The 27,853-nt window shown below is 36.8% G+C and overlaps 1 protein-coding gene across 1 annotated transcript in view; it reads left to right on the plus strand.

Annotated features, from left to right (window-relative positions):
- The window catches only part of NRXN1 (neurexin 1), a 689,266-nt gene that overhangs the window by 356,318 nt on the left and 305,095 nt on the right, over positions 1-27,853 (plus strand). Inside the window, exon 11 of the mRNA XM_073791370.1 lies at positions 8,627-8,808. Coding sequence (XP_073647471.1) covers positions 8,627-8,808 — 182 coding nt within the window. The remainder of the gene's footprint in view (positions 1-8,626; positions 8,809-27,853) is intronic.

Below are 27,853 nucleotides of genomic sequence, written 5' to 3' on the forward strand. Positions count from 1 at the left end.
CACTGCTAAATTTGCATCTGATGAAGCCAGCTTTGTTAATGAGTTTGGAGGGTGTAATATAGACTTGATGCACAACTTAAATGTAAAGACTGCTGAAAACCACTTTAAGTTTGAGTCATCCATACATTTAGTGATATGTTGGATGTCAAGATTAATTTGCAATAAATCCATTAATAGTCACGTCACTGATGTGTTAGTGCTTGCCATATAGAAACATGCATAAATAATAAAGCTGCCACATTCCTTTCCATGCTGATAAAATGCTTGGACCTGTGATTAAGATGTACTGTTGCTGCACATTGAATTCACTTAGATAATAAAGTAAAACATGTTTCCATAAAAATAAAATTTAAAGAATGAAGCTAGATGACAGATCATCTTGTGTAGACTTACCCCTTTATTTAACAAAGTGAATTTTTTGTATCATGTTATAAATCTTACCATACTAGATGTTTTATGGCAACACGCTAATAATCTTTTTCTCATGAAAGCTCCCACGTGATGCAATTTAATATCCTTCCCGGGCTTCCCTGGTGGCGCAGTTGTTAAGAATCCGCCTGTCAATGCAGGGCACAAGGGTTCAAGCCCTGGTCCGGGAAGTTCCCACACGCCGCGGAGCAACGAAGCCCGTGTGCCACAACTACTGAGCCTGCGCTCTAGAACCCGCGAGCCACAACTACAGACACTCGCGTGCCTAGAGCCCGTACTCCGCAGCAAGAGAAGCCACCGCAATGAGAAGCCCATGCACCGCAAAGAAGAGTAGCCGCCGCTCGCCGCAACTGGAGAAAGCACGCACGCAGCAAGGAAGAGCCAACGCAGCCAAAAATAAATTAATTAATTAAAAAAAATCCTTCCCAATGTCAACTATTAGTGAATGTAAATAATAATAGAATGGGTTTATGTGACAAAAGTGCTAATCCAAGGAATGAAATACTGAAAAGATTAATAAAAATCGGGATGTAGGAAAGACGTTTCTTAAAAGGCATTTGGTTTGAACACAACTTTGAAATGAATCAAAATTTTCTAAAGGCTCTTATATTAAAATAAAACAACAATGTTGCAATGTTAGTTATTTTATGTTGTTAACACACACACACACACGTCATCCATTCTCTTTAAAATGTATTAGGTTGGCCAAAAAGTTCGTTTTTCCCTAGTATAGCTCCAAATTTATGTATGTGTACTTAGATATGACATACATGCAAAAAGCATATAAATTATAAGTATACAGCTAGATAAATTTTCACAACATGAGCACAGCCATATAACTCCCACCCAGATTAAAAAAAAAAAAAGAGTATGTTACCAGTATCCAGAAGCCCCCCAGTATGTTCCCTCCCAGGCATTATTCCTTCGTCTTGGAAAATAACATCAGGGTGGGAGGGAGGAATGGGGAGTGACTGCCTAACAGGTACTGCTTGAAGTTCTGGAACTAGAGAGAGGTAATGGTTACCCAAATTTGTGAATGTATTGCGTGCCACTGAATTGTACACTTGAAAATGGTTAAAATGATAAATTTTATGTTATGGGTATTTTCCCACAATTAAAAAAAATAATGACCAAAAAAAACCCCACTATTCTGACTTCTAACAGCACAGATCAACTTTGCCTGCTGAATTTTATATAAGTGGAATCATAATCTTTGTTTTTAAATTTATTTTATTGAAGTGTAGTTGATTTACAATGTTGTGTTAATTTCTTCTGTACAGCAAAGTGATTCAGTTATATATACATATGCATTATTTTCCATATTCTTTTCCATTATGGTTTATCACACAATATTGAATATAGTTACTGTGCTATACAGTAGGACCCTGTTGCTAATTGTAATGACACATTTGAAGAAAGAATAACAAATTATAGTTTCCCCTTTTTAAAAAAAAAATTTATTTTTTAACATCTTTATTGGAGTATAATTGCTTTACATTGTTGTGTTAGTTTCTGCTGTATAACAAAGTAAATCAGCTATGCATATACATATATCCCCATAACCCCTCCCTATTGTGTCTCCCTCCCACTCTCCCTATCCCATCCCTCTAGGTCATCACAAAGCACCAAGCTGATCTCCCTGCGCTATGCAGCAGCTTCCCACTAGCTATCTGTTTACATTTGGTAGTGTATATATGTCCATGCCACTCTCTCACTTCCCACCTTCCCCTTCCCTCTCCCCATGTCCTCAAGTCCATTCTCCACGTCTGTGTCTTTATTCCTGTACTGCCCCTAGGTTCTTTAGAACCATTTTTATTTTTTTTTAGATTCCATATACATGTGTTAGCATACAGTATTTGTTTTTCTCTTTCTGACTTACTTCACTCGGTATGACAGACTCCAGGTCCATCCACCTCACTACAGATAACTCAGTTTCATTTCTTTCTGTGGCTGAGTAATATTCCATTGTATATATGTACCACATCTTCTTTATCCATTCATCTGTCGATGGGCATTTAGGTTGCTTCCATGACCTGGCTATTGTAAATAGTGCTGCAGTAAACATAGTGGTACATGTCTCTTTTTGCATTATGGTTTTCTCAGGGTATATGCCCAGTAGTGGGATTGCTGGGTCATATGGTAGTTCTATTTTTAGTTTTTTAAGCAACCTCCAAACTGTTCTCCATAGTGGCTGTATCAATTTACATTCCCACCAACAGTGCAACAGGGTTCCCTTTTCTCCACACCCTCCCCAGCATTTATTGTTTGTAGATTTTTTGATGATGGCCATTCTGACCCGTGTGAGGTGATACCTCACTGTAGTTTTGATTTGCATTTCTCTAATGATTAGTGATGTTGAGCATCCTTTCATGTGTTTGTTGGCAATCTGTATGTCTTCTTTGGAGAAATGTCTATTTAGGTCTTCTGCCCATTTTTGGATTGGGTTGTTTGTATTTTGGTTATTGAGCTGCATGAGCTGCTTGTATATTTTGGAGATTAATCCTTTGTCCGTTGCTTCGTTTGCAAATATTTTCCCCTATTCTGAGGGTTGTCTTTTCATCTTGTTTATGGTTTCCTTTGCTGTGCAAAAGCTTTTAAGATTCATTAGGTCCCATTTGTTTATTTTTGTTTTTATTTCCATTTCCCTAGGAGGTGGGTCAAAAAGGATCTTGCTGTGATTTATGTCATAGAGTGTTCTGCCTGTGCTTTCCTCTAAGAGTTTTACAGTGTCTGGCCTTACATTTAGGTCTTTTATCCATTTTGAGTTTATTTTTTTTCTATGGTGTTAGGGAGTGTCCTAATTTCGTTCTTTTACATGTAGCTGTCCAGTTTTCCCAGCACCACTTACTGAAGAGGCTGTCTTTTCTCCATTGTATATTTTTGGCTCCTTTATCAAAGATTAGATGACCCTGTGTGTGGGGGTTCATCTCTGGGCTTTCTATCCTGTTCATTGATCTATATTTCTGTTTCTGTGCCAGTACCATATTGTCTTGATTACTGTAGCTTTGTAGTATAGTCTGAAGTCAGGGAGCCTGATTCCTCCAGTTCTGTTTTTCTTTTCTCAAGATAGCTTTGGGTATTTGGGGTCTTTTGTGTTTCCATACAGATTGTGAAATTTTTTGTTCTAGTTCTGTGAAAAGTACCATTGGTAGTGTGATAGGGATTGCATTGAACCTGTAGATTGCTTTGGGTAGTATAATCATTTTCCCAATGATGATTCTTCCAATCCAGCAACATGGTATATCTCTCCATCTGTCTGTATCATCTTTAATTTCTTTCTTCAGTGTCTTATAGTTTTCTGCATACAGGTCTTTTGTCTCCTTAGGTAGGTTTACTCCTAGATAGTTTATTCTTTTTGTTGCAGTGGTAAATGGGAATGTTTCCTTAATTTCTCTTTCAGAGTTTTCATCATTAATGTATAGGAATGCAAGAGATTTCTGTGCATTAATTTTGTGTCCTGCTACTTTACCAGATTCATTGATTAGCTCTAGTAGTTTTCTGGTGGCATCTTTAGGATTCTCTATGTATAGTATCATGTCATCTGCAAACAGTGACAGTTTTACTTGTTCTTTTCCAATTTGGATTCCTTTTATTTCTTTTTCTTCTCTGATTGCTGTGGCTAAAACTTCCAAAACTATGTTGAATAGTAGTGATGAGAGTGGGCAACCTTGTCTTGTCCCTGATCTTAGTGGAAATGGTTTCTGTTTTTCACCATTGAGAATGATGTTGGCTGTGGGTTTGTCGTATATGGCCTTTATTATGTTAAGGAAAGTTCCCTCCATGCCTACTTTCTGGAGAGCTTTTATCATAAATGGGTGTTGAATTTTGTCAAAAGCTTTTTCTGCATCTATTGAGATGATCATATGTTTTTTCTCTTTCACTTTGTTAAAGTGGTGTATCATATCGATTGATTTGCATATATTGAAGAATCCCTGCATTTCTGGGATAAACCCCACTTGATCATGGTGTATGATCCTTTTAATGTGCTGTTGGATTCTGTTGGCTAGTATTTTGTTGAGTATTTTTGCATCTATGTTCATCAGTGATATTGGCCTGTAGTTTTCTTTCTTTGTGACATCCTTGTCTGGTTTTGGTATCAGGGTGATGGTGGCCTCATAGAATGAGTTTGTGAGTGTTCCTCCCTCTGCTGTATTTTGGAAGAGTTTGAGGAGAATAGGTGTTAGCTCTTCTCTAAATGTTTGATAGAATTTTCCTCTGAAGCCATCTGGTCTTGGGCTTTTGTTTGTTGTAAGATTTTTAATCACAGTTTCAATTTCAGTTCTTGTGATTGGTCTGTTTATATTTTCTGTTTCTTCCTGGTTCAGTCTCAGAAGGTTGTGGAAATCAGAATCTTTTTTTTTTTTTTCCCAACATCATTTTAGTGAGAATCAAGGGCATTGTTGAATGTAGTTGTAGTTCATTCATCTTCATTGCTATAGAGTATTCCATTGTATAAATATACCATTGTTTATCCATTCTACCACTGATAGATATTTGGGTTGTTTTCTATTTTGGACTATTAAAAATAATACCACTATGAAAAAAAAAGAAAAAATATGCTGGGCACTTACCATATGCCAGGAATTAGTCTGAGGTGTTACTGTGTATGTTTCATTTAATCCTGACAGTGTTAATATCCCCAAGGATATGAAACCCAAGGGTTAGAATAAATAGCACAATAGTCAATGTCATGTAACTAGAAAAGGATACAGTTGGAATTTGAACCCTGGTCTGTCTGAGTCCAGAGCTTACATTCTTAATTACTTAGCTATTCTGCTGCAGTAAGTACATCATGTTCTTTGTTCAGAATGATGCATGTTAAATGAAGTAGATTTTGACAGTTTAGTCATCTGATCTACTACATTTTATCGTGGGAGTATTCTCATATTGTTAAGGTCACCAAAATAGAGTATATTGTAATTTTCTATCTCGATGGAAGGAGGGCTTTAAGAACATAGATTTTTAGAGTTTGATGCAAAATGATTTTTTTTTTTAAAGCCAAGATGCTTACAGAGGTAGGTTAAGAGAGCTGTGTTGGGAGCTGGACATCTAATTCTCTCGCTTACTACAGAATTGTGCTGATGCGTACAATACAATGCTCTATTGTGCATACAATGAAAAAAGAAGAGAGATTGATTTTCAGATATATCTGAAGAAAAAGGACACTAGGAATAATTGCATTATTTGGCACATGGTGTTATGCTTGTTTTTGCTTGGTTTTGGCAAAACCTGAAGAATAAAGTCATTGTTAGGCAGACAGAGTAGGTACTGGCATGCTAGTTGCCAAGTCTTAACACTTATTGGAAAGGTTGAAATAGAGGTGAAATCAAATCTCGAATAACAGTATTTGTATTGTGGCATTTATCTTACTGAAAATATAAACCTCTAAATTATTATCCTCAGCAACAGGAAACTTGCATAGTTCCACAAGTTTGGGAAGTGTACCCTAAACTAAATGTTAATCAACATATATTAAATGTTCTGTCATTTCACATTTACATGTTATTTTTTTTAAACTTTTTTAAAAGCATTGTGAGGTGAAAGGACGGTATATGATCATGAGGTGCAAATGTCACTTTATGGTTATGAGACATTCGAATATGATAACAGTCGGCCTTGATAAATTCAGACTGACATACCCAATTAAGTTTTTCTTGACTGTCTTTTTATGATAACAGAGACATTTATGTAATAAAAAAAAATACAGGAGTTGAATCTGGATACTGGATTTCCTATCAGCTCTTCCAAGTTTGCAACTTTAGTTAACACGTTAATCCTTCTGACTAAATTTCCTGAAATGTGATGTGGGAGTAATGCTTGCCCTACTTTCCATACAGAAGGAAATGTTAAAAATTATCATGTAATGTATGATATTGTTGCCTTACAACAACTACCTTACTCTGGTGATTCTGGAAAACATCTGAGTTCTTAGATTTGTTCTATATTGTTAAGTAGCATCTCTACTTCAATATTTTTCTTAATTCACATGAAATATATAGTCATTAGAGGACAAAGTTAATTAAAAGGAGAAAGATAAAATCAATCAAATACTAACACTCAGAGGTCACCACCACAACCTCCTTTTAAAGAAATCTTTACTTTTATATGTTCTTGTCCTATTTTTTATCAATGTAGGCTTTTCTGAAACATTCTATACTTAATTATTTGCAAAACTTACCAAGAGAAAGATTTACCAAATAGTGCTTGCTTGTTAATATTGTGGTGAACAAGCTTCTGATATTGTAGAACATAAATGGTTGTAGAAGCCTCTGGCATTTCTGATACACAAATATGTATATTCTGAATTTTCTTTGCTTGCACACTGATTAGTACCTTTCAAATATAACTTACCTATTCTCTCATGAGAGAGAGAAACTGCTCTCATGCATTAGTATTCAAGAAAATGACTAACCTCTCTACCACTGCATTTTTCACAAGATTCTGTTTTATCACTTTTATATCAATATTATCTTGACATGTTTCTTGGGTCAGGTCTACAAACCAAGGCCTATTTAACCAGTCAGGCACATTAAGCATATTGCAGAGTTCTTTGGAGTTTCTCAAGGGCCTATGGAAATGTCTCAGACAGAATAAAAAAAATTATTGGCCCCAAAATATAGAAAGAGAGAAAAAATTATATCATCAGCTATTTAACTAAATGTACATGAATGTGACATTGCCAACATCATTTACTTGGTAAATTTGGTTCATAGAAATTTAATGTGTAGATATCTTGAAAACATACTGCTGTACACTCAACTTTTACTTATAACCCTTACTCTTGGTAGAAGCTATATTTCTGTACACACAAGATGCTTTGTGGCCTAAATTTTAATATTTAGTTTTATTGCTTTCCTTACTGTGTTGGCACATAGTAGGTACACAATAAATATGTATTGGCATCCTTTGTTATTGGAAGGCTACACTCCTATGAATTGTACCTTAAGGTCTGTTCCTGAGATAACTAAATATTTCTCTGGTCCCCTTTTATGGAGGAAGATTCATTCTCCTTTATATATATCTTTGCATGTCTCTTCCAAATATTCTTACTCAAAGAATTAATCTTATTGCATTAAATGAGGTAGATGCCAGTGGTGCAATGAAATAGGACTTTAACACATTGGATGCTTAGGAAATTTGTTTGAAACAAAACTCTTTTTAGAGCAAGATAGATAATTTACTGACATCACCATCATAAAGTAAAATTTGAACATTTACCAAATGAGGCTATGATGTTATTCTTATTGCTGTAAGACTAGCATTTGCTTTGGGAAAAAAATGGGTCTTTTTATGGAGCTGGATAGTTTGACAACTAGTAGATGTTGTCTGTTAAATAAGACCTGACTTCTATAGATGGGATCTATTATCTGTATTTTCTTGACATGACTGTTGGGTCTTATGGCTGTTCATCCATTAGTTATGGTCTGTCATATGTGAATGGGCCCTGTCCCCATAAAAGTTGATTCATAGCATACTTCTTGCACTTGCCTTCCCTGTGCTGTATGACCCTGTCACATCTACATGCAACTCTTGTTTCAAAAACAAGTTGATATATGTTTCTGCTCCTTTTGAAGCATCCAAAGTCAATGTTTCCTACTAAACATTTTTTGTGTGTGTGGGGGGGGGTACGCGGGCCTCTCACTGTTGTGGCCTCTCCCGTTGCGGAGCACAGGCTCCAGACGCGCAGACTCAGCGGCCAAGGCTCACGGGCCCAGCCGCTCCGCGGCATGTGGGATCTTCCCAGACCGGGGCACGAACCTGTGTCCCCTGCATCGGCAGGCGGACTCTCAACCACTGTGCCACCACGGAAGCCCTAAACTATTTTTTTAAACTGGAAGAAAGAAATAAAGCCCCATTACATTGCATGCTTCTCCAACTCAGTGGAAAAAGCAGTAATCTCCTGTTTGTTCTGAAACACCTGCTGGTTGATTTAATGAGTGTATTAAAAATGGAGCTGCCTTGATATTTCTTTTTTAAAAAAAACTCTGTTCTCTTTCTTGAGCATGTTTGATTAAAATCTTCTATTTGCTTATTTGCTTCGCCATAGGTTTTTGTTTTTGTTCTTGTTATTTTATTTTATTTATTTATGACTCCCATGGTGTAAATTTAATACTTTACTGATATGTCAGCATAAAAAACATAGGAAAGTGTGCCCTTGATGTATTTGGACTAATTGGTTTTGGTTTTTGTTTTCCAGCTGGGACAACGTATATCTTTAGCAAAGGTGGTGGACAAATCACGTATAAGTGGCCTCCTAATGACCGGCCAAGTACACGAGCAGACAGACTGGCCATAGGGTTTAGCACTGTTCAGAAAGAAGCTGTATTGGTGCGAGTGGACAGTTCTTCTGGCCTGGGAGACTACCTAGAGCTGCATATAGTAAGTACTTCTAAAATAAGATTCAGCTTTTAGCTTTTACTGTCAGCTTTTTGTAAATAATGTATAATTCTGCTTTTTGAATGTTTCCCCCAGCAAAAAATATACAGAAAATATAAATATACTCTAGTGGTAATAAGACCTTATAGCTATTACTGTTGTTAAAAATGTTCTTGAAAATAGATTTGTTTTCTTTTTAAGTGTGAATTCCTCTCAATTCTCTGTTCACAAACAATTATTCTTGGTGTGTTTTTAGTGACTTTAGGCAGTCTTGCCAAATTAATAAAAAACATTGTGGTCCAGTAGATACTATTCCATCTGGCTGGAAGCAGTAGGTTGTAGTAGCAGATCTGACAGCAGATCTGGATCCAGTGTCCTTATTTCTTTTCTCACCTGAGAAAAGAATTGTCTAAAGTCACATGCGATGGACAGGAGAAAAGGAATCTTTAAAGGTATTTGGGGATATGAAAGAAAGAGACAAAAAGATTACTTCTGTGCCATCTTATACTCATTTTGATACATACACGTCAAGAAAATACAATGGACTCTTGCCATTTATATCCTGGGACCATGCCTTTTTCTCTAAGTTCTGAGCCTCCCATAAGAATTTAGTTAGCTTTTAGTGAATGTCAAATAATAATTCATGAATGAAAAGCTTTCTTTACCTTTTAAAGTTGTCATAACTGACTATAGCTTGCGGACTCTTCCTTATATCTCTGCTTTCAAAGAGTTACTAATTTGGGTGGTTGCAATTCTTTAACTTCTCATTTACTCACAATATTTGCAAAGAATCATACAGTCTTTCATTGTCAAGAGATATTAATATTTTATTGATATATCAAAATAACAACCATAGGAAAGTGTCATATATTCAAAAAACTCTAAAGGGTTCTTATCATCATAGTTCTTGGTCTAAACTCTTATCTTCTGGAAGGTCCAGAAGCATATCAACCTCTTCATCTGCCTTTCTATTCCTGAGGTATAGTTTATCTCTTCTGCCTTATGTGATCGTATAAGTTTGTTTTGTTTTGCTTTTGTTTATCCTTGCAAGTTCTCCTTTTACCTGCACCCATGCCTCAGAAGATCTTTGATTAGGTCAACATGTTCTTCCCTGTTAGAAACTGGCCTTCAGGCTGTCATTGTAAAATGATTAGGAAAACCACCAAACACCAAAATATATTATCACAAACTTGCAGGGTCTTAATTCTCAAAGTTTTATTCATTTATTTTCTTACTCTTAGTTTTCTGTTAGGTTTCTAGAATTTCCAATAAACTCAGTAAGGTTACAACTGACCACAAGAGCTGAATTCATTGCTAATCTTGGAAAACAAAAACAAACATATGGTCACCTTATCTTTGATAAAGGAGGCAGGAATGTACAGTGGAGAAAGGACAGCCTCTTCAGTAAGTGGTGCTGGGAAAACTGGACAGGTACACGTAAAAGTATGAGATTAGATCACTCCCTAACACCATACACAAAAATATGCTCAAAATGGATTAAAGACCGAAATGTAAGGCCAGAAACTATCAAACTCTTAGAGGAAAACATAGGCAGGACACTCTATGACATAAATCACAGCAAGATCCTTTTTGACCCACCTCCTAGAGAAATGGAAATAAAAAAATAAACAAATGGGACCTAATGAAACTTCAAAGCTTTTGCACAGCAAAGGAAACCGTAAAGAAGACCAAAAGACAACCCTCAGAATGGGAGAAAGTATTTGCAAATGAAACAACTGACAAAGGATTAATCTCCAAAATTTATAAGCAGCTTATGCAGCTGAATAACAAAAAAAACAAACAACCCAATCCAAAAATGGGCAGAAGACCTAAATAGACATTTCTCCAAAGAAGATATACAGACTGCCAACAAACACATGAAAGGATGCTCAACATCATTAATCATTAGAGAAATGCAAATCAAAACTACAATGAGATATCATCTCACACCGGTCAGAATGGCCATCATCAAAAAATCTAGAAACAATAAATGCTGGAGAGGGTGTGGAGAAAAGGGAACCCTGTTGCACTGTTGGTGGGAATGTAAATTGATACAGCCACTATGGAGAACAGTATGGAGGTTCCTTAAAAAACTACAAATAGAACTAGCATATGACCCAGCAATCCCACTACTGGGCATATACCCTGAGAAAACCATAATTCAAAAAGAGTCATGTACCAAAATGTTCATTGCAGCTCTATTTACAATAGCCCGGAGATGGAAACAACCTAAGTGTCCATCATCAGATGAATGGATAAAGAAGATGTGGCACATATATACAATGGAATATTACTCAGCCATAAAAAGAAACAAAATTGAGCTATTTGTAATGAGGTGGGTAGACCTAGAGTCTGTCATACAGAGTGAAGTAAGTCAGAAAGAGAAAGACAAATACCGTATGCTAACACATATATATGGAATTTAAGAAAAAAAAATGTCATGAAGAACCTAGGGGTAAGACAGCAATAAAGACACAGACCTACTAGAGAATGGACTTGAGGATATGGGGAGGGGGAAGGGTAAGCTGTGACAAAGCGAGAGAGAGTCATGGACATATATACACTACCAAACGTAAGGTAGATAGCTAGTTGGAAGCAGCCGCATAGCACAGGGATATCGGCTCGGTGCTTTGTGACCACATGGAGGGATGGGATAGGGAGGGTGGGAGGGAGGGAGACGCAAGAAGGAAGAGATATGGGAACATATGTATATGTATAACTGATTCATTTTGTTATGGGGCAGAAACTAACACACCATTGTAAAGCAATTATACTCCAATAATAATAAAAAAAAAAACAAAACACCTCAGCACAACCATTACTGAACCATCATAAATTTTCAATTCAAAATGCAGTTTTAAAAATGGGAAACATTGAAAAGTAATTTTAGCTGCCTTTTGGCAAATATCGAACCATCACAATTGAAGGCATCTGGATTTTTATGGCATCATAAATAAGTGATCAGCTGAGATAACTAATGCAGTAAGGAATGTTGCTGTTTAGAGTAATCTCAACTTTCCAAATGTATTTGCTCCATTCTGATTTAAGAGCCTTGGTACTTCAAAAAATAAATAAATAAATAAATAAGAAAACAAGAGCTTTTCCTCCTGAAAGACATTACTTACTGATCCATAACTAATTACACATTTACTCTGAGAAAAGGTTCTATAATGATCACTTTGCAAATCATAAGGGGCCATGTTATTGAATTACTCAAACCACTGTTTGTTTTATGGTCAAAGTGTTTTAGTCTACAGGAATGGGTATTTCCTTCCAATTCTGATCAACTGTGCCTTAGAGTCCTTGTATGTTTAAAGGAACTTGTCCCTAAAAACCCAGCCCGGTACCTTCCAAAGCTTCTTTACTGGCCAGAGATTTCTGATAGATGTCCTGTGAGGCCCTCCTTCTTTCTGATTCTCCTCTCTTGGTCTTGGCTGGCCATTCACTTTGGATTCAGTTTTTGTTTCTAACACCCTTGCTCTTGGATTGGCTGACTTCAAACTCTTTCTTAATCATAGCCTGTTCCCTTGACTAGGAAATTGAAGATGGTTGTTGGTTCCCTGGGCTTACCAAACACCATTTGTAGTCAGCCCTACTAACTCCTATATCAACTACTAGGACCCAAATCTGGCCAACTAAAACTTTCCATTTCCCCCTTTTTCTCTCATTGCCCACAAGCAGTGATCAGCCATTACTGACTCAGCAAGTTGCTTACATGAAGGTAAGCCACTTTTTTCCATGTTTCCACATTGCAAACAAAAGTAAGCCAGTGGTTTTCTTTTTACTTCTAAAGTTGACCTTTAACTCTTGCCCATAATATTGGGTACATGGAAGAGGAAGAGGAGGAGTTAGATATTAAAAAAGGAAAGAGAGAGAGCTTGAGAAAGAGAGAGAGAGAGGGAGAGAGAAAGGGATGGAGGGAGGGAATAAGGAAGTAAAGGGACGGAAAATGAAGTGGGTGGGGACCCAAGCTGATACCGTGGCTGAAGTGGCAGAAGTATTCTTAATAATGATTCTTATATTTGGGACTGTTCAAAGTCTATTTTATCAAATGGTTTACATACCTTTGAGTAGATCCTGATTTTCCCCAAATCATTTCTTCTGCTTCTTTCAGAATTGGAAATATAAGAAGAAAACAACAATTGTAGAAAGATTAATACTACTGTCTGATTTTAGTTTTTAAATATAACTGACTTAAAAATTAACCTGATGATATCAGAGATATGTTTAATCTGTAAAAGTTAGAAATTTTGGTTATCAAACTTCCAAGAAAATTTCTATAAACCTTCAAGGTCAGCCAAGTATAAACTATGCTCTGATCTTATTTAAAAGCTATATTTATATCCTTAATTAATGGAATTAACCAATAAGCTGGAAAGTCAGTTGCACACATTAAAAGGTGCTTCAGTCTTGCTGAATTGTGTAATGCCACTTTAGTTTGATAACTTTTAAAATCTGATTGGCATATAATTTCAGTGAGGATGTGGATATTTGACATTATTATCCTATTTTTTCAAATGATCATGTTTGATTTTACTTAAAAATATAATCGTATTTAAATTTTGATTAACTATACTCTTAAAAATATAATAACTTGGAATAAAATGATTTTTTACTTAAGTGGCCTCATCTTTACAGATGGATTTTTTGCCATGTTAATATTAATGCTACCACTATTAACCTCAAAGCCATATGATATTGCTGTTGAAATGTACAGGGTTTTAGAAGGGGCTGAAGGGAAGATTAAGACATGAAGTGAGGGGTAATTAATTAACACAGTGCCTAGAATACAAGTGCTCAGAAATGTTTTCTGAAATAATAAAAGAATTCATGAATTATATATTGAAAATATTGTGGCTGGGGTTGAGTATAGACTCTCAGATTTTCAGTAGTCAAAGTGAAGTCATAAGTGCAGTTTAGTTTCTACATAACTGTGAAGAAAGTCATCCAACTTCTTGTTTACGATATAGAAAAAGTGTAGCACTCTATACGTACTGGCTGTATTATTGAAAAGTTACGTATTTTTATTGATGTTGTTTTCTGAATCTTTAGCTAAGAATTGATTATGGTAGTTGGTTGTTTAAAGAAAGTCTATGGTGAGAACTTTGGCTGGATGAGTGATTATCTCTCCTTAGTAATTGCTTCATTTATTGTAACTCACTTTTATCTTGAATTGTCCTCTAGTCATTTCAGACCTGTCCATTTTTTCAAATAGTGGTAAACTTTCTGATGGCATGAACAAAATTTATAATAATGATGACTAATGAGAAAAATAATATAATGTAGAAATGTGGCTTTTCATCATTTATGTCAGTACATGCTAGGAGCCTGTCCAGAAATATTTTCTGAGCAACTAATATGGCCCAAGCCTATGTTCAAGTTTCCGTGGATACAAAAATAAATGAGCTCACCACTTAGTACTTATCTCAATAAATATTAGTTAGATAAATGAATGAAAAAGGCAGCTGGGACCCTGGTTACCAGGTAGCTTAGATTATTTATAGTAAACATACTTTGTCCCAACTTGACTAGTGTTTCTTGGTTATTTCTCCATCTTGGTTATTTCTCCGTTTCTTCCCTTTGCAGTTTTAACTTTCTTATCTGCATAGTATTTGTAAGAATGTGGATGATAGGTTTTTATGATAGAGGTTTTTAAGATAGAGAATTTAAAAAGGGCTTCCCTGGTGGCACAGTGGTTAAGAATCCGCCTGCCAATGCAGGGGACATGGGTTCAAGCCATGGTCCTGGAAGATCCCACATGCCGCGGAGCAACTAAGCCCGTGCACAATAGCTACTGAGCCTGTGCTCTAGAGCCCATGATTCACAACTACTGAAGCCCGCGCACCTAGAGCCCATGCTCCACAACAAGAAAGGCCACTGCGGTGAAAAGCCCGTGCCCCACAACGAAGAGTAGCACCCACTCGCCTCAACTAGAGAAAGCCCACGTGCAGCAACGAAGACCCAACGCTGCCAAAAAACAAAAAAAAGGAATATAAAAAAGAGACTTGTGAACTGTAAAGTGTTCTATTATACACATTTAAATTAGTAACGATTATTTCATCAATATTGAATAAAATAATCTCTAAGAGGCAATAAGCAAAAAAATTAAATTCAAGTTTTTCATAATTTATGAGATACATCTAGAAATTTTACCAGTGTCGTCACTCTAGAGGAAACATCATCTCATAAATCAGTCTGGTAACGTTAATTGGAGATTACTTAACTCTTCTGACTTAGAAGAAAGCACTGCAAATGTGTGCTCACTCACTGCCATGAATATTAACGTGTGCATTGGTTCTGACCAGAGGAAATGGGTGGAGCATGGAGGAGAGGATGAGTGGAGAGTGTTCTTTGAAACTCTTTCATCTTCAGAGCATGAAAGAGCGTTGCAAATTCGATTAGTGAATTGTTGTATATATTTGCCCTAAGTGTTTCTTCTTTGTAATTTCCTGGGCCGGAAGCCTTATTTTTGAAACCAAACTCTTAATTGATTTTGATTTAGAAATACACCTTTTGATCAGCGATTTTAGTGTAGACTAGAAGCATAGTGTATTTATAGTAAATATTACATGTCTTAAAATAGCTTATCGGTATTTTTGACATGTCAAATCTTTCTCATCATCTTATCTTATGCTTTATGAAGATTAAGTTTAAAAAATCTTTTAAAAGTCAATACTTATATATTGGTGCATGTCTATATCAACAAGATAAAACCCAATTATTCCCTCACAAGTTTTTCTAGAATTTCAACTGCTTCATCTGAAACATTCACCTATTCACAGATTCGCCTATTTTAAGAATTTCACTTTGCCATGTAATATTTAAATTAAAGCCTGTAAATCATACACAGTAGATATTTTATTTGGTTTTTTTTCCCCTGGTTCTTATGTGAGTTAGAGAACATCTGGCCTATTTGACTAGAATTTTAAAAGAAAGACTAAAATAATGTCTTTTTACCATGTGTCGTAAAATTTTTGCTCAAGCTTCTAAGGTATGAAAGATGAATGTTATCTTTGAAGAAAATGGGAGAAATGATGGTCATATTTCAGTATGCTTAAGTGCTGTCCAGATATCTTGAAACAGTCCTATTTTGGGATGGATGGGGTCAAGTGAATTAAAATAAATTCCTCCCTTCATCCTTTCCCCTTAGAAGTTAATTCAGTATCTCGTTTTCTAATGAAAATTAGTATCTCATTTTCTAAGCTGGTTGTCACCTTTGAGCATAAGTAAGTCTCTCTGAGTTTGGTTTTAGATTTCTAGTATTATTTCCTCCTCTGAAATTCTACTGCTGTGAAATTTAATAAAAAGAACCAAAACAGCTGTTTCTACCTGCACCTCCTTATTTCATGTACTTATGACTTAGATGCTTAAACAGCTGCCACACCTTCTCAGTTATCTTCCTGTCTCTATTCTGAAAGCTTTCCAATCCATTTTATGTACTTATGTCAGGTTAGTTTGCTAAAATGCTTCTTTGATTATTCCTCTATTATTCCTCTTTTAAAACACACGGATAGTACCAAATAGTCTAACCTCAGTAGCGTGTGTTTGCTTTAGACTATGTTTTGTCAATTTTGTTTAGCTAATCCATTAAAGAGGACTGAGAAATTTTATTTCAATTCTGAATGTTAATGGTCAGATACAAAATATTGCCTTCTCATTTGTGAAATTATATTGTGTTAACAGATAATAATCAAACCCATATAGAAGTAATAACAATAAAACCAAAAAAAATTAAAAAAGAAAAAAAACACACTGATGCTTCCCAAGTACGTACAGGTAAAGGCACATTCTGTGACTAACAGTTAATGTCCTGAACATTCTAATCTTAATTTCCCTTTTCAGTCCATATTTCCACAATTCTATTCTTATCTTTCCATGCCAGTGCAATTTATTAGTCCACTTTTTTTAAAATATGAACTTCTTATTGTCATTTCTCTGTTTCTGAATCTGTGCAGAAGGTTTCTTATTCTCTCTCACTCTCTAGATTCTGCTCAGTCATCATCTTCTCTGTTCAAATGTTGGGTGTTTTCAGGGTTGGGCCTGGGATCTTGTAGCGCTCTGAGCTAGCAGAAAGAAGTCTAGAGCTCAGGAATCTCTTTGGAAAAGCTGCTAAAACAATGGCCAGGGCATTATCTAGGTAGAGAACATCTGGGACATAGATTCTCCTCCAATCTATGATCACTGCTCTTCTTGACCTACCATTTTGTGTTGGAACCCAAGCTATATTAACAGAATGGTTTCAAATCCATTCTAAGTTAGCCAGTGATGAGTTGCCCTTATGAAAAGATGCCCAAACAAGAAAATTGGTGAATCCTTTCTGGCTACTGAGCACACCTCCATTTCTTCTGTAGCTACTATTTTTCAAAAACATACCTTCAAGAAACATTCCTTTGGCCCATTCAACACATCATTATTGATCACCTATAATGCAGTTTGTAATGTATTAGCTACCTATTTCTGTGTAACAAATTTCCCCACAATTTAGCAACTTAAAACAGCCAACATTTATTATCTTATATAGGCTCAGAATCCAGGAGCAGCTGAGCTAGGGTATTAAGAGATTCCCAGGAGCAGACATGGTTAAGATCTCCCACGCTCAGAATATATCTGATATCTGATACGTTCCTTCTTATGATCAAGACGTCTACATGTCTTAGGAAGAAATGATGAGCAGCAATGAAAGCATACACTGGCTTTAAGGTTAAGGATGCTGGCTTTTGCAGAAGTCTAAACACAGTATAGATGGATGGAAAAAGAGTAATGACATTCCTTGCGGGTTAAGAACTAGTTTGGGGAATGCATACTGAATAAGGAGTCATTTTTACACTCCTTTTATTGCACCAGAAAAACCCCACTGAAAGCCATAAACAAAATGCATGAGAGTAGTAGTTAAAAAATGCAAACAGCATAGAGAATATGTCAGTCAAAGACCAGGAAACAAGATGGAAGTGACACTGTGGCATTGCAGTCCTATGAAAGCTGGTGTTGCACCACTTCAGACACAGGCAGTTCGTTTCAACAAAAGGAAGGAACTGACCTAGGTGAATATACTCAGGGACACTCAAGTTAACCCTAGGCATAAATAAGCCACATTTTAAATCAGGAGCAAAGAACTAGAGATGATTTTTACTGGGCCTGAGAAAATTCTTCTGAAGAAAACAAGAATTTTCAGAGCTGTGAAATGCACAGGTGTTATTTTTAGGAGGTTACTTTAGGAGGTAGTATGCTAGACCTGGGGACGCTTAGGTCACAAGACAGGAAACTGTTTAACCTCTCTGTCAACAAAGCACAGCCCTGGAAGAACCTACTTCTCAGGTTTCTGAGGAGACACTTTCATGGTGGTGTTCACCTATCAAGAGAAACACTTCCTCCTGAAACTACCCCTTAGGGCCTTGCTGCCCAACAAAGAGTGGAAATACAAGACTGACAGGCCAAGAAACTCTTTGGTGAAAGATCAAAATTTAATTGATTATTCAGGCTTTTTGGTCTATGAAAAAAAAGTTAATATTCCTGAAACTCTGTTCTGCATTTTAGCCAGCAAATGCAGACTGCTTACTCCCAGACACACTCCCCGACTTCCCCTCTCATCACCGACCAGCATTGCCAAGGGCATCTCCACCTGGATGTCTCACAGGCAAAACTGAATTCGTTGTCTTCCAACTACCTGCCCATCTGTACAATTACAGATGAAAACTTTGACATCTTTCCCATGCTTGCTTTTATGAAGTAATCTGTTTCTCACTAAATTCCAGAAATGTCTTTCAATCAGTACTGCCCAATAGAAATATAATGTGAGGCTTGTATGTAACTTTAAGTTCTCTAATAGTCACATTAAAAAGGAAAAAAAACCTCAGATGAAACTAACTTTTAATATATTTTATGTAACTCACTATATCCAAAGTATTATGTTAACATATAATCAATATACATTTTACTATGTTTTATATTATTATTTCATGCTAAATTTTGATATCTAATGTGTGTTTTACACTTATAGTGCCTCTCAATTCAGAATCTAAATTTGCATCAGAAATACTGTATATTTCATAAAATTTCCCACTGGAAGCATAGATTCACATAGCTGAATTATCGTAAAAGTTTTCCATAATTGAATCAACTATCAGTTTTAAATTTATATCTAACTTAATTACAATTAAATACATTTTGAAATTCAGTTCTTCAGTTCCATTAGCCACATTTCAAGTGCTTAACAGAGCTTTAGAATTTATCTGCTTTAGACGGCTTCCCTGGTGGCGCAGTGGTTGGGGGTCCTCCTGCCAATGCAGGGGACACGGGTTCGTGCCCCGGTCCAGGAGGATCCCACATGCCGCGGAGCGGCTGGGCCCGTGAGCCATGGCCACTGAGCCTGCGCGTCCAGAGCCTGTGCTCCGCAACGGGAGAGGCCACAACAGTGAGAGGCCCGCGTACAGCAAAAAGAGAAAAAAAACAACATAGAATTTATCTGCTTTCTTTGACTCCCATTATTCTTGCCTTAAGTGAATGTCCTTTTCTTGAACTGTTGCACAGACTTCAAACTGTGATCTCTCTGCTCACAAGGTTCTTCTCCTTTCTCATTCAACCCTGCACTGCCACCAGAACGATTGTTGTAAAGTAAAAACTTGGTTATTTCAACCTCTGGTTCTAAATATTTCATGGCAGTGGATCTCTCAACCTCTTTTAGTTCAGGACATATCTGACTGATAATATTCAGCCAGCTCTATCAGTAATTGTGCTCACTTAGAGGCAAAAGAAACTCCTAAGTGAACAAAAGCAGGGAGAGTGCGGCACAGAGCCTGAGACTCAACCCATCACTCCTCCCCTTTCCTCTCTGCTCTGCAGGACTGTGTCTCAACTCCTCACTTGCCCCCAAGGCTGTTCAGGGATGGGCATGAACTCCCCATTCAGACTATCAATTTGAAGTCCCTCCATAATATTCATTAGCTATTTTTTCCCAAAGTTTATTTACAGTATGGGGAGAAACTGACTTTCAGTTTTTCAAAATTGTGTGCATAGACACTTAGTAATTTACTTCTCCTGGACAAAGCAAAGTCAGTTGTCTGGAAAAGAATCGGTCCCAAAACCCTGTATCACTTTCTCGTAGTCCTTGTACTTTCTTCTGTTTTTGGTGGCAGTTCTGTGAACCAGGCAAAATTTGGGGTTCAGATTAAAGTGTTTAAGTTACGATGGCAGATCCTTTATTTCAGATGAAAAATGTGAAGCTGAGCCGCAGTGTCAGGGCGGCGACTTCCATCTATTTTGTGCACCTTTGTATTCCCAGAGTGCAGCTAGAGCCTGGAATTTAGCAAATGAGCAATAAATATTTGTTGAAATAATCTTTTGGTTCTAGAAGCTCTGCCAATTTAAACTGCCTGTGTGCATTCTGAAAATGTTCAGGGGCCAGAAATAGCTCAGTGCTGCTCCGATCAAGGGCACGGTCTCCTTTAGGAGAAGTTGGTTTATATTTAACTTGTTAAGTGTGAGTTAGAGATGCCAATCTGAGCTAACTGCTAGCATGTCTCAAATTCATTATGTTGCCTCTTTATAGTTTGGTATCTCGAGGCAAGATTCTGGTGCACCATGCCTTCATTCTGTTGGAGAACCACTAGCCCACAGTGCAAATAGTTCAAAAGCCAAAAACTCCTTAGCTGGACCTGCAATGAATGCAAAATCCGGGCTTCATTTTCGGCTCTATCTCCCGCTGTTCCCCACTCCAACTCAGACATAATCTCATTTTAATATACGTATTTAACAAACCTTTTTTTTTTAACATCTTTATTGGAGTATAATTGCTTTACAATGGTGTGTTAGTTTCTGCTGTATAACAAAGTGAATCAGCTATACATATACATATATCTCCGTATCTCCTCCCTCTTGCGTCTCCCTCCCACCCTCCCTATCCCACCCCTCTAGGTGGTCACAAAGCACCAAGCTGATCTCCCTGTGCTATGTGGCTGCTTCCCACTAGCTATTTTACATTTGGTAGTATATGTATGTCCATGCCACTCTCTCACTTCGTCCCAGCTTCCCCTTCCCCGTGTCCTCAAGTCCATTCTCTATGTCTGTGTCTTTATTCCTGTCCTGCCCCAAGGTTCTTCAGAACCAGTTTTTTTTTTAGATTCCATATATATGTGTTAGCATACAGTATTTGTTTTCTCTTTCTGACTTACTTCACTCTGTATGATAGACTTTTTTAAAGCACTTTTCAAGGCACTTGCAATACAGTCGACTGAGGCGTGGCTTTTGACCTCAAGTATCTTAGAATTTAATGGATGACTTTTATTCTTACGACATATTAGTCACAGAATGTAGGCATAGGCTGATATTCCAAACCTTCCTGCTGTAGAAACACAAAGGTTTTAAGTGTGACATTTATAAAAGCAACCAATAATCACATGACTGTTCTAATTTTACATTTGTCATCCATTTAATACTCATAAAAACCCTACAGTAAAAAATATTATCCTTATTTAGTTAATGAGGAAAGGAGGCACAGGTCACACAGCTAGTAAGCAAAACCAGGATTTGAACTCAGGCAGTCTGACTCCTAAGTCGCTGTGCTTAACCTCTGGGCCTTATGTGTGTAGTGCAGGTAAAGGTATAGGGGGCAATCCCTCTTCTGGTTACACCCCACAACTCTGCCTGTGGTCTGTTTAACGCAGCTCTGGAAAGTCAAACAACCTCAGCTTTTAGCATAGCATACATCACTTGAATTACTGAACTTTCCAGACATCAGCTATGTAAACTATTTTCTCTAGTTAAATGAGCACATAGAAAGTTATCTGGTTGACTAGTTGCCTCAAACATTTTGTATTTAGCTAGTTAGCTTTTGTAATTAGTTTGATTCGTAAATTTGGGGTGTACATAATTTTAAAGGCAGAGAACAATTTTCAAAAAATATTTTTACCAATAATGAAATGACAGCAAAGATAGACCTCCAAAGTGCCTCTGTTCATGCTCATTTCTTTCTTTGAAATATTCCTATTTCCTCTCACTCCTGCTTGCCTTCCTCTCTTTTCTAGTCTGGTGAGTTTCTATTCATCTTTAAGGCCTGGATCATATATGTCATAAATTTGTGAAGCCTTCCTTGGTCCCCTAGGGAATAACTAATCATGTGCTTCTTGGTACTAACATAGCACTTTGTTCTATTTATTTATTTATTTATGGCTGAGTTGGGTCTTCGTCACTCTGCACGGGCTTTCTCTAGGTGCGGCAAGCCGGGGGAGGGTGTGTGGCGGGGGCTACTCTTCGTTGTGGTGCGCGAGCTCCTCATTGCGGTGGCTTCTCTTGTTGCTCAGCACAGGCTCTAGACGTGTGGGCTTCACTAGTTGCAGCATGTGGGCTCAGTAGTTGTGCCTCGTGGGCTCTAGAGGGCAGCCTCAGTAGTTGTGGCTCATGGGCTTAGTTGCTCTGCGGCATGTGGGATCTTCATGGACCAGGGCTCGAACCCGTGTCCCCTGCATTAGCAGGCAGATTCGTAACTGCTGCGCCACCAGGGAAGTCCTAGCACTTTGTTCTTAATTCTCTTACTTACCATAGTCATGGTTATTTGTTATGTGTCCTTTCAGCACATTAAATTGTGAACTCATCAAGGTCAGTTACCATGTACTATGTATCTTTACATCTCTGTATTTTCAGACAGTAGCACAGTGCTTATGAATACATGGTAATACTATTTATTGATGAAGGAATGCAGGCGGGAGTGAATGGAGCCTTCCTTTTTGGCTTGTGGCCTCCCTTCCCCTCTTGCTGGTAAATTTCCACTGTGGTGCAAGAACTCACATGAGGAGTGCTCTCCTTGGAGCCCAGTATGAGGTAGACTCCCAAAGGTATTGGTGAAAGCATGCGACACTCTCCTGGGCTCCCCTTTTACAACCTACAGAGGCTTGCACACTCAAGGCAGAGGCCAGAGTGCTGGGGCCTATCCTGAAATGGACTCATCCACATGGTATATTTCTCAGGGAAGGAAGACTTCTCTCACGTTAGACCATTGATCAGCCCCACTTCCAGGCTCAAATATTCCAAACGAGTAGTCAGTTCTTTGAGAGTCAGTATGCTTCTTATCTGCTGTCTGTATGATTCTGGGTACTTATATAAAAACATCTGTGATATATTTCCCTGCATTCTGATTTGATGAGAGATGATTAATCCAATTGGAGAGTGAATGAAAAAAACAAACAAAAACCTCCTGTGGTAATCAGTCCTAATTGATTAGGGTTGTGGAAGGTAATTAACCTCTACTACCCTGGCAATTTGACCATCTTTTTTTTTTTCCTTCTTCTCCTCCTACTGTGACACTTGTTAAAATGATGGAGGTGAAATTTATTCTCCATTTATTAAAATAGTTTTAAAAAATATTTTAATTAATATATATTAAATGTTCAAAGTTCTAACAGTTAATTATCTTAAGCAGGGTTAAACTCTCCCTTTGAAATCAGGCTTCCTCTGTTTGTTGGCTTAGTAAGAATAATAGCTAAACAATTCTACTTAGCATGTACTGAATGCTTACTGTGGACCAAACACTAAACGCTTTGCATAAAAGTTATATTTCATTTAATCTTCACAATAACCCATTGAGGTTTGAATTATTATCTCAATTTTACAGATGAGCAAATTGCATTTTTAAATAGTTGACCCAGATCACATAGCTAGTAAGTAACTGTTCTGACTGCAAAGCCCCATTTTTCTGTTGTGCAAAGGAAAATTTCCGGCTAGCCCAGCTACTTTTTCAAATGATCATACAATTCAAATTACCAATTCTAAATTAGTGAGTCTTTACTGTGTATTACACTATGACATTCCTTAAGCGTGGGCACAAGCTAGAACTTCTGTGTCCCTCAACACAATGCACTAAATAATAATAGAGTGCCATGACATAGCACATGATATTTGTTTTAAAATTCTTTTAATGGGTGGAATTATAGGTATCATTGTTATTTTTTGAGTTATGCCTAAATGTGGGACTAAACTAATAACTGTCACAAGAGTATCAGTGGTATGTGTAGATGAATATAAAAATAACCTGTGACGCTCTGGAGACTGGCTGGAGAGAAAACTTTCATCCTTTCCACAGGTTCTAAAGCCAATGCATAAAACCTAGACAGCTCAACCTACTTTTTTTTTCAACCAGAAGGCAGGATAGAGTCTCATGTAAATGCGGAGGTGGGGAGGGAATTCGTCTATTGCTTGTATCTCTTGCCGATTGGATATCTTCCCGACAGAAGTGTTCAAAGGAAAAGTATGTCATCCTGTTCATTATTGTTAATTAGTAGTAAAGGCAAGGCTTTGGGAGCTCCGTATCCCACAGGGCATCAGCAGAGAAATGGGGTTGAAATTTTAGCAGTTATATGTGAAGTAAGGTCAGACAGCCTGCCATGTAGGCTTCAGAACCGAGTTCATTTGATCTTTAAAAGAGAGGCATTGCAGAGAAATTTCACATGCAGAAAGAAAAAATTGTAAATTCTAGCTCTCCCACCAATGCCTAATTCACAGCCAGTGGTTAGTTGGTTATTTGTAACTGGCTATTGTGAAGGGTGTTGGATAAATGAAGTGGTTGGGGGTGCTTTTTGGTATTTGAAATTGCAACAGATATTGTTCATTATTATGTGAGGAACATACTGCAGCCATCAGCTTCATGATTAACTAGCTTTTCAATGAACTTTCTCTTCAGTAAACTGTATATGTTATTTAACTGTTCTCTTTTTATTTACTGGCTTTTTTTTTTTTTTTTTTTGATTCTTCTAACTGTCTAGACATAAACTGGATTCAATAGATTAGTGATGCATAGAATTGGGTCTGCAAGGCCGATAATATTTTATGACAGGCTGTTCAGAGGGAGTTGAATTTTATCTGTTGTTCTATGTCTCTATTTACTTTACGGAAAAAGACCATATTTTTAATAAATTTTATTTTCTTAGATCATAAAAGTACTTATTGAAAAATTTAAATGCAATGATGAGAATAAAAAGTAAAAGCTGCCTATAATATGACCAACCTTTTTACTGTGGTGTCTAAATTATAATCTTTACTTTTATGCATATACATATATATTTCTTTTCCTTTATATATATGTGTAAATAGTGTATATGCTGACACACTTGAACATTCTTTAAAAAGACAAAATGTTTTTATGTTTTTATATGATACATACTATTCTACAACTTGATTATTCTTATTTAATATATTTTGGGCATCCTGCCACTTTAGAGCATATAATCTCATATTTGCCTCATAGGATCCTACTGCATATATGTACTAAAATTTAGCAAACCATTCCCTAAAGACAGATATTTTGTTTAATTGTTTCAGAATCTTTAGTATTACAAACCAGTAAAAAAATTTTAATCTTATAAAAATAATGTTTCACATATATTAATATATATTTTTAGGAAGATACATTCCTACAAGCAGAACCATTATATTTATTGCAGAGTTGTCCTTCAGGAAAATTGTACTGTTGAACACTCCCACCATCAAATATATATGGATGTCACAAACTGGGGCATTTTAATGTAAAGACAAACTGGCCTCATTATTTCTTAAGACATTGAGCTCTGTAGAATGATTTTCCTTTCTGGCCTCTTTGATTTGAGTGTGTTTACATTTTAATAATAACACTGGTTTAAAGGTGGTACCAAACGCCCATTAGCTTCGGTCACAGGTTTTCTCATATTCTTACAGCATTCATAGAATAACAGTAGGCTGAGGAAGTGGGATAAGGAGTTCATGAATCATGTGACTCATTTTAGGAAAGCAACAGCTATACAGTTTTCTGGGATGAGCCAGGCAGGCAAGAGGTTAATGTCCCAGTGGAAGGCACTACTCGTTTCAGAGTCTGCCTTGTGTTGTTCACCTTCTACACATTCCATAATTCTTAACTTTGCCCCCAGTCACTACTTATTTTGATCATGCAGTCCCCAGGAATTGTGCAACCGCAGTGGAACGTGACAGGCTTTTAAATGTATTAATATTGTCAACATTATTGTGGTTAATCTTAATATAACAAACAGAGTAACAACAGATGTGTTCTGCTATTAAGCATTTAGTAAGACATAGATGTCTTAGCTCTTGATAGCCCATTTCAGCGACAGAGTTCTCCAGCCCAGAGAGCAGATTACATCAAGGGACTGGCTCACATGTTGTGTGGCATTTGATAACGGCTAAGATTGAATTGAAAGGAAGTAAGAGGTTCAGAAGGGAAAAAAAGATGTAGCTATTTAAGTTTTTCACATTCTACATGGGATTTTTGTTTTTTACTTTAGTCTTATTGCATCCATTGTGAGCGAAATCACAGCGGCTAGAACCGCATGTAAAATTTGAGAACCTTTTGGTTAGCTTGCCAGTTTTTTCCTAGTAATGCATGCATATAATTTAAACATGTGAAATATAACCAAAACGATAGTTTGTCTTTGAACTTTTTAAGTTGCTTCCAAAGTGCTACCGCCTTGAGTTTTACTAATGAAAGGTAAAATTAAAATATGTAACTGTGGAGTTTAATAGGCACTAAGAATATTTGATAATACCATGGCTGTCTATATCATATTCACTAACATATTTAATAGCGGAACAGATGCATCTTGTTGTGGTAACACATGGTACCAAGCAGCAGGGAGTCCCACTTGACAAGTCAGTTTTTATTTTGTTTATCCCAAAACCTTCTCTAATAACCTGAGATTTCAGTGTGTTTTGATTTGTTAGGCAGCAAGCAGATAGGAGGGGTTCTGTTCTCTGCTGTTTGTTTCCAACAGGTTGTTTGGCTTCAAGATACAAAGCCTGTGAGACTCTAAAATCAAGTAACTGGGCAAGATTGGATAAGACACTCAACACACATAACTACATAATAAAATACATGTACCCAGTACAAAATGGGTAGGGTATCATCTTCAAGGAAGCTCTGTAATGTTTCATGTTATAGCTTCAAATTAGTAAGAAAATTCTAGCAACCAGCCTCTCAGTAAGTATTAGTTATGTGGGGAGCAGGTTATTTAAGTGTGATGGTTTGTGTGTATGTCTTCTAGTTGCCTTACTTAACTAGCAATAACACTGTCAGCTGAGATGCCCAAGGGAAATTGGGGTTGTTTGGTGTTGCAAGATTTGCTCTCTGAGGATCAATTCTTTGGAGCTTTCCATGAGCTATTTTACAATCCTTTAATTGCTGTGTCTGGGAAAAAACACCTGATATACATTCTAAAGCTAAAATAAGATGGCTCTCTAGCTAATGTATTTTGAGATTCACAGAAAGATGTGAAATTCATAATGGTCCATTTGAAATGGTCTTTACCAAAGATCCTGTCCAACTGTATTGAAAATTGAAAAAGTGTTGAAATTGGATGCATCTTATTGAACTTTAAGGATTTCTGTTGTGTTTTGTGTGGTGATGGAATTATACTAACCTGGATCTAAATTGTGAAAAAGCTTGGTTCAAATCATATGGAATGTTCTAATACAGTCATCCATTATCTGGACAAGACAAAGCAATTGTAGTTTGAGCTGTTCTGCACTTTTTTCTGACCACCTCCTTTAACAGGGTTTTCATAATTGTCAACTAGGATCTGTTTAAGCATTCACAGTGTTAGTCTTTTATTGGCTCCGTGGCTATTATGCACAATCTATCTTTGCCTTGACAGTCCACACTAATTCAGTGAATTGGGAGAAGTCCTTTAGGTTTACACAACTGGAAGTACTAATTTCTTTCCACTGCAGGACTGAGTGTTTCCCCCACTTCAAATTTCGCTCTGTTGTAATGGTGAACCTCAAGAAGCCATGGCTGGGGAGTTGGGAAAGCTGATTATGCTTTTTGTTACTGTGACTTGTAATTCACTGTAAGCCTGTCTGTAACAAAATATTCCTAAATAGGTAGTCACTTCAACATCTGTTTTCTGGCCAATAGGACTGAAGAGCTATATCTTTAAGGTAGGATAATAGAATAAGAGATTTGCAAACTCTTAATATAACCTTGTTTTTCTATTTCACATATACTAAGGATATAGGTGTCTCAATAATTATTTATTTTACACTTGATTTGGTTGTTGAGAATAAGGAGTTAATGTAC

This window comes from Tursiops truncatus, chromosome 14 (genome assembly GCF_011762595.2).
Source record: "Tursiops truncatus isolate mTurTru1 chromosome 14, mTurTru1.mat.Y, whole genome shotgun sequence".
Lineage (NCBI taxonomy): Eukaryota > Metazoa > Chordata > Mammalia > Artiodactyla > Delphinidae > Tursiops > Tursiops truncatus.